Source organism: Diuraphis noxia, unplaced genomic scaffold, assembly GCF_037042655.1.
Source record: "Diuraphis noxia isolate RWA-SAM2 unplaced genomic scaffold, SU_Dnox_SAM2 contig0004, whole genome shotgun sequence".
Classification (NCBI taxonomy): Eukaryota; Metazoa; Arthropoda; class Insecta; order Hemiptera; family Aphididae; genus Diuraphis; species Diuraphis noxia.
In genome coordinates, this window is record NW_028301714.1 from 68,871,625 (window position 1) to 68,880,427 (window position 8,803).

Genomic DNA, 8,803 nt, shown 5'->3' on the forward strand with positions numbered 1-8,803 from the left:
GAGTACCATTTATCATAATATATTTTAATATTGAAATTTTTTTTTTCCACTTTAAAATTATTATTTTATATTATCTATTTATTATTATTGAATTATTTTCATGTTTAAACCTTTATAAATGGTATCTTAATTTTTATTGTTTTGTGTTAAATCGTTGTAAAGGGCTTCGCCCTTGAATATATGTATATAAATAAATAAATACATAATAATAAATAATAATATGATGATAATAATTATTTAACAATTATACAAATTCGATATACATAATATTATATTAATACTTTATGGTGAGGACTTAGGTTATGGTTATATGCTTATATATGATGTATGGTTGTTGGCTATTCAGTATTCGCAAAAACAATAGTAGCGCGACGCAAAGTAGCACGAATTATAAAGTATTGTTAGTTTTTTTTATGAGAATAATTAAAATATACAACAGGTCAATCATGTCACAAAATCAATTTAGTCTATATAATAAACCTAATAAACATATAATAAAGAAAATAATTATCAAATAAATGTATGATATACAGGCATATAAAACATAATCTAAAAAATATCCTAAGGTACTGCATAATAACGTCATAATAAAAGTACTTAATTTGTCATTTACATTTAATTTCTGAGGATTATTTTTTTAATTTTGAGGTTGAACCCCGACCCTTTGACTCTATAATAATGGCTCATTTAAATTGACTTCACAGAACTCTCTGTTATCACTAAATTTTAGTTACACACTTAAGTCTTACACCCATAAAAGAAGATTAACTCAAAAGCTTAAATAAAAATTTAATTCACGTTATTTTATAATTTTAAATGCTCAATATTAAGTAACTAATAAATGGTAAATATTTCAAAGAAAAAAGTATAATTTTTTCATTAAACATCTATGCAGTTATTATATACTCTAATTCAGTGGTGTACATTCTCGCACTAACATAACCTTGCTCTGGGAGGGGTTAAAAAAATTATTAACACTAAAACCTTCTCTTTAAAACTGTCTATCTGTAGTCGAAGATGAGTACTGAGTGATAGGTGTATCAGATGCAGATAATACAGTTAATGATGAACTAGAGGAACTTATAACTGTTTGAGTTGGATTCAATGAATCTATTATTGAGGGTAGTTTTGAAAAAAAGATTGAATTTTCGATTTTTTTTTTCAGCCATGATTACGATTTATTTTACCTTCAAACCCTAAAATATATCGAATGATAATGACAATAAAACATTATTGCCTATATTATGCTATAATATTATTGTTATCGACGATCGACGATCGACGATGCACAACGTCGTCATTTCGGGAAAAAATAAATACCAATACTAAAATCTAAAACTTCTGTACTTAAAAATACAATATATACTATATGTGTATGCATATTAACTTAACAGAGTTTAAAAAAAAAATCATTAACTCGCCCAGTCTTGCGTGTTTATAATTCATTTTAATATTTTAAATGTTTAATGTTTAATGTTTAATGTTTTGTTAGTAAACAATTTTAATGCTATAAACTCTAACTAATCTTATCTAAATTCTTACCTATGGTTTATGGAGTTCAATGAATAGTTATTAGTTTTTCACATAAACTTCTCCAACGGCAGAATATAACAGAATGAACGAAAAATTCATAATATTATTTAACGAAAATGTTTAACATGATAATTTACGATAGTGCTATAAAAATAGAATCCATTTCACCATATTATTGTTCACACGAAATTCAACGATTATAACGAAATCGGTTTTTTCACCGTTGTCCGATCGAGTCGGCCGAGATAAGGACAATATTAATATGTATTTTTGTCCGCACGCAACTAACTGACTGTGTACGATCAAAATTTGATGACATTTAATGTCTATTTTGATTGATTTTACCCATAATTTCGTTATGAAATCTTTTTTCGTTATTGCCGTTATATGTTATTATGACGTATGTTTGTGTATACACGGATGATTAATAATAAAAAATTAATCAATAATATCAATTTTTTTTGTTTGGTCCTGGGTGTGTATGAACCTGAACCCCCCGTATGTACGCCACTGCAGTCTAATTAGTTCAAATTCTAAAGTTTAAACAAAAATTAGGTAGCATTTTAGAAAAGTGATATTATTTGCTGATAAATAATAATAACGAAATGTTTGAAGACTTTGAACAGTATGGAGGATAGATTTTTGGAAAAAGAAAAATTAAATATTTATATTATATATATACAGCTAAATAGGCGATAAATAAAAAATAGACGTCGGATATTGACCGTACGCTATACACTTTATAGAATAGAAGTTTATTATTTATAAGAGCAATCAAAATTTAACTGATCTAATATAATGGGGAACTCGCAATCTCGGACACCATTGTTTATCGACCTTTTCTATAAACTTTAAAAGTTAAAACGTGTATGAATTATAAAGTATCCTACCTAAATAATATACTTGTGTATATGTATATCAATTCAACATCCAATAGCCGCAGCATAATATAGAATGTAAATATTGAAAAATTTGGTGTTAAAAGTAAATAAAACCAAAAAGTTCACTACGATTGATACATTTGAATTTTTTTCAGCATTTTATATAATGTATAATGTATATTTTGTATAATTTCGTCTGAAGTTTTGTTTTTTATTACACCTAATGTCTTTGCACGACCTCTAGTCGTGCGTCATTGGTGGTAACAATTCTTGATTTTTAAAATTGTTGGTCACAACTAACGTACTAAATATATTGTAGGTATGTATTGTGCACCTATACAAACGTACACATTACGGTTAGTAAATTGAAGCGAAAGACAAAATCATAAGTTTAAACCAAAACTTTTGAACTCGTCAGTGACGGTCATCGCAGACTCCAATAATATCGTCAGAATTAAAACTTCACCGAGAGTCACAAATCACAATTATTATTGTTATCTATACCATTGATCAATGTCTATACTATTATAATATTAACGTACTATAAAATGTTCGGTTTTCATATTATAGCTGCAGGTATGTGACATTAAAAACGATTTCGTTTTATATTATAGTTGCGTGGTTGTATAATAATATTTTATATCGTAAAATACGAACTGTAAACCTATATTATAATGTATGCACGTCGCACACATACTAACTCGACCGTTTTATAGCACGAAAAAATTGCGTACGGTGTCGTTAATTGCGGCGGTACACCTACCCATAACCATAATAATATTATATACCTGCCCGACTTATATCTGCAATATATAGGGACACATATATGTGTGTAGACGCGAGTTTGCCGCCGTATATAAATCAACGAGCGATCTCAGCAACAGGTGCACGCAGGCGGAAAATAAAAACTCGTCCGTCGCCGCCAACTGCAACAGTCGCGCTTTACGTAGGTACAAACGTATAGGTAATAAACTAATAACAATAAAAATATAATAATGATGTACTTATACACAACATAATATTAAAAAACTAACCCAATGCAATTCGATATTTTTGTATGAATTTTTTTTCGTTTCTTTCCCTCTCCGCTCCCCCCTCCAACAAACCAATACCAAGTCTACGCGTATATGCGAGCCAGATATGAATATTTTAACTTCCTCCGCGAGTGTCGTCATCGTTAGCACCCCATGGCCAATGTCACACGTATCAAGAGGAGCATTAAAAAAAAAAACATATCTAAACCATCCGAACCTGAATTAAATACGTTTCGTCGGTTTTCCCGCCGATAAGATGTTATGTGTACACATAATATTATATATTTTATTATTCATATTATAAATACCTATAATATTATTATTATTATACGCGTTTGACATTATTTATTACATAATACTAATATATCATATATATTCACACGTAGGCGGTACAGGTGTAAAGTTACATGTCACGTAAAAAACTTCAAAAACGTTATTGAAACGATTTATGCGTATAATATCGGCACGCGATTAAAGTGTGCTGCAAGTGTTTGTTTTACACTGACGCCGCCGCGGCCATGCGAAATAACAAACGGACTAGGTAGGTACTTTAATATTATAATAGACAGAGCGATTCTTCAACCTCCCCTCCACCATTTTTTCCTATAATAATTTATTTGTTAAAATTCTGATTTTCTAGTTTTTTTAAATATACCTAAGTATTTATAAACCATTTTTATATATCATATAATATAAATATGTAGGTATAACCATACATATAATGCTTCTGTTTTCTAATGGAAACCTCTGTTTTTACTTTAAGTTATTTAGTACTTTAGTAGATATGATTTTTGAAAATGTTGAAGTAGATACGTCGTTCAATATTTGAACAAATAGTTTTTTAGGATTAAAATGTTTATAACAACGATAACATTATTTTTAAATGGTTTTATAAAAATATAAAATATAATATAGATGTAATATTTTTATCTAATATTTACTATACTTTTATACCTGGGTAATTTTTACAAATTATCAATGTTGATGGATTAATTTAAATCATAGGTCCCAATATCTTCCAAACAAAATATCATGGACGACGGGCCATAATAATAGATAGTATTTAAAAAGTAATATTTCTCAATTACTATACTCGTTCAAATTTTTATTTTTATACGTCAGCTGTATGGTGTCAAGTAAAACAAAAGTACATCGATTATTTTAGGCTAGAATTTTAAACGGGATATTTTATTATAAAAAGAGGGTATCAATAAAGTTATTGATTGTTAATTTATATAGAAAAGAAATGTCTGCTATAATTCTGCACACCAGCACACCTAAAAGACTGAGCGGAAAAGTTTAGTAATTAAAAATATAATATAAAACTACTTACCTATTATAGGATGTATGATATATCTACAGTTCGTTTTTGAAAATCTTGGATATGTTTAAAAATGTAATGTGTGTACTTACGAAATGTATTGAGTAATAATATATAAGTCACTGTTTTTGAAACAGAATATTATTATAGCTATTCTATATATAATTATTATTTTTTTTTCATAAAATTTTTCAATTAAACAATTTATAGTAAAGATTTTACTCTCATGCGACGCGTTAACGACTCAATATATTATAATTTACACACGCATAGTTTTCAAATATAATAAATCGTTCTCGTTAGTTATTTACCTCGAGATATTATACAATACAATAGGTATTAGGTTTGTGTATAACTCTTTGGCATTATTCGATTCTTAATTATATTTATTGTACACACGCTCCCTCCCACGCCCTCGCAAAACAACACCACTCACCACCCGCACCAAACATATTTTCAGTATTATTTTTAACATTATATACAAGTATAGGAATAAAAATAAATTTAGTATTTTTGTTCAGACACAACTTTAATCGTGGACATGCATTATTTTAAAACAACATTGGCAACTATTTAATGTATAATATATTATTCTTATGTATAATGTTATAGAAAACATAAATTACACAACTCGATGACCACAGTAGGTGACCTTCGTACATAAGTGAACATAAATTTTCCAATTGTTCTAAACTTACGGCATCGCAAACATTGCAGATACCATCTCGGTTGGAAGTCTTCGCCAACACGTCGTATATCAAAACAAGAGGATTGCAGTTGTTGATGACGGTGTCATATAATAACTAATTTCATTTCTAAGTGTTACGATATAATAATAATATAATATTTATAATGACGTTACAATGTATAATAGCGTTTTTAATAATAATTAATAAATTAACTAATTATGCTTTAACTTATTAGTTATATAGGTAACATAATATTTATATGTTGTTTGTTAATTATTATTAATAACGCTATTTTAGATATAATACCTGTTGTAACGTAATGACCGTTATGAGATTAGTAATTATTATTGATTGGCGGGGTAGTGGAGTGAAGCACCTTGTTGATCGTAATACATAGCAGCTACCGTCATTCCCTGGAAGGCGACGCGAGCATACATCATCTTTTGCCCTAACATAGGCCGGTTGGTAATCATAGAGCCAAGTCCGACAGCATAACAGCCCACAGTCATCATAATACCTGCAAAATTAGTGGTTATTACAGAATGATTCACAAAGCATGTTAACCTTATTTTTTTCTTCAATATAATAAAATTGTTCTAGTAATAAATTATTGGAATTTTTTCAAATTCTTAAATTATTTTGTACTATTTAAAGAGTAGGTATCTTGTGACAATACAAACTTCTGTTTTTGAAATATAACCTCCTCCCCCATGGCCCCATTTTACTGTAAATTATTTAGTGGTGAACTTTTTTTGAACATTTGATGTACCTAATTAGAAATTCGAACGAATTAAAATTTTTATGATAACAATAATAGTCTTTAAAATGGGCACGCCCATGTATACCAATTACCAAATTTAAAAAATCAGTTTTTGATAACTTATTAAAGAAAAAAAGGTAATGCACGTGCTTGATGAATTACACTGTATTTTATAATATAATATTATTTATGGAGCTTACGCCATATTTTAGAGTTTTAATTTAAATGCGAGTGGGATCTTGAAACGTTTTGTCTAAATCGCTTTGACAATGTATATGTATACCATCGACTTGTATATTTATTTAAAATATATTTTCCAAAAAAATAATGCATTAAAAAAAATACTAAACACCTAATATTATTATTATACAAATACATAATATGCAAACGAACTAGAATAACATTATTGTATCATTTACTACTACGAAATAAATCGATCTAAATGTGTGTAATAGAAATATCAAAATGTTCGTTATTAATTTTTGACACCGGTATTTGAAATATTCAAATATACCTCCATGTAATAGCCACGAAAATCTATTGTTTCAAAAAAATCTTGTGTCGAAAAAAAATCAATGACAATATTATTTTTACAGTCGTTGTTTATATGGTGTTTTGTGATAACATCGGTTCATTATAATATATGATATAATGTGCCACCGAACGGTGTCGTTTCGCACACATTGAGTTTACAGTTTCACACATACATTATACACACATGAGTTTATGACGTTCTCTTTGTAATAATTTTTATAGTGACTTAGAACTGACCTATTGGTATTAATAGATTTCCGCCCAATCGTTGAAAAAGGCTAGGACGTGGAGCATCCCGGAAATCCGGCACCATCTTCACATTAGCCAAATTGTTTTCCATCGTCAAAATGTCAATAATGATCGTACGTAATTTAGATAATAGTATAATACCATAGACCATAGACATTTAATATAATAGACCAGGAACGATAAATGTTTACCGTGTAATACATTGAAGCCAACATATGTGCGAGAGAGACAGACAATGTGAGGTTTTTTCATGGAAGAAAAAGTATATAATATAATATAATGTATTATAGGGTAGACACCACTGCTACGTACTACTACTGCAACGACATTATACTACTCCGATATTTCATTATCAATACTACGTATACAACTATCTCGAATGTCAATTGTTACGAATATCAACTACAACGATATTAGATTGTGCGGTGAATGTGCTGAAGAGTGAAGACTATGAACGATTGCCTGGGCGCCCTCACGTTCCCACCACGTTGGAAAAGAGCCCGATTAGTGCTGATCAGGAAGGGCGCGGACAAGCCCCCGGAGGCCCCATCAAGCTATAGGCCAATATGCATGTTGCCATGTTGGACTCATCGGGCAAGTTACTCGAGCGTCTGCTTCTCCAACGTCTGGAAAAGCACCTGGACGAGCATGGAGGTCGCAGGAGAGCGCCCAACCAGTTTGGTTTCCGCAAGGGCATCAGCACCGAGTCGGCGGTCACCAGCGTACTGAGCATCGCAGCCCAGGCAGCCGCCACCCCCGGCAAGAAGAATCTGTGCGTCCTGGTCACTTTGGACGTGAAGAATGCGTTCAATTCCCTGAGGTGGCCAGTGATCGATGCCGCACTCAGACGCATACAGACGCCGGAGTATCTAGTCGAGATGCTGAGGTCATGGCTGTCAGACAGGACGCTGTTAACTGGCGTCGAGAGGACACCAAGAATAGTGACTTGCGGGGTTCCTCAGGGATCCGTGCTCGGTCCGGCTTTGTGGAACGTCGCGTACAACTCCCTGCTGAAAATGGACGTGCCACCGGGGGTCAAACTCATCGGTTTTGCCGACGATCTGGCAGTTGTTGGAACGGCGGTGACGCGGCAGCTGCTGGAAGACCTGGTCAACCCGGTTCTGCAAAAGATTGATGAGTGGATGCCAAGCCACGGACCGGATTCTGTTAAGGAGTTTATGTTTTCGGGGTAATCTGAGTTTATATTAAAAATGAACTAAAATGAAAATAAATATAACTTTATGTTATGTGATATTATAACATAATAAAGTAAAAGAAGAAAAAAATATATAATTTAATATTAAATATAAGAGAGAATATTATTAATATATATCTTATACTTGGTGAAATTATAAAAATTGGTTAAATTAATATTATATTTACGGAATAACAAGACTCTTTTTCTATGCATTAAACACAAAAAGGTGTACTAACAAACATGCATCACAATAGAAATGAAACACTAAAGAAATAATACAATACAAAAATGTAATTTATTATATTTATACTTACATTTAAAATTGATTACAAAACATCATAGAATAAATACTCTACACAACATGTATTTTTCAGTACCTAGACTGGAGACATTTTTAAACAAAATTAGTACCAAAAAAGAAAAATTGAGTTGCTACCTTTTTAAATATTAAGCACATTCACTAAAAACAAAGTCTTGCCATTAGGATGGAGTATGCATATGAGACCTTAACATAAAATTCTAATAAAAAATTTACCAGTTTTGATGTGCAAACAAAATAAAGGCTACCTTGGGGTAAATAATGGTAGCATTTCAAAGTTCTAAA

The 8,803-nt window shown here is 30.6% G+C and overlaps 1 protein-coding gene across 1 annotated transcript; it reads right to left on the minus strand.

The window, feature by feature from the left end:
• Window positions 1-5,363: 5,363 nt before the first annotated feature.
• On the minus strand, window positions 5,364-7,084 carry LOC107167882 (uncharacterized). The gene is made up of 3 exons (XM_015517094.2): window positions 6,990-7,084; window positions 5,765-5,975; window positions 5,364-5,584 (listed from the first exon to the last, which is right to left on the minus strand). The coding sequence occupies exons 1-2, from the start codon at window positions 7,063-7,065 to the stop codon at window positions 5,803-5,805; spliced, it is 249 nt and encodes an 82-aa protein (XP_015372580.2). The 5' UTR covers window positions 7,066-7,084; the 3' UTR covers window positions 5,364-5,584; window positions 5,765-5,802.
• Window positions 7,085-8,803: the final 1,719 nt, after the last annotated feature.

Excerpts from the sequence above, each read along its gene's own strand:
- LOC107167882 (XM_015517094.2), bottom strand. The coding sequence starts at position 7,065 with ATGGTGCCGGATTTCCGGGATGCTCCACGTCCTAGCCTTTTTCAACGA. Across the intron at positions 5,976-6,989 it reads AAATCTATTAATACCAATAG|GTATTATGATGACTGTGGGC; the intron begins GTCAGTTCTAAG and ends CTAATTTTGCAG.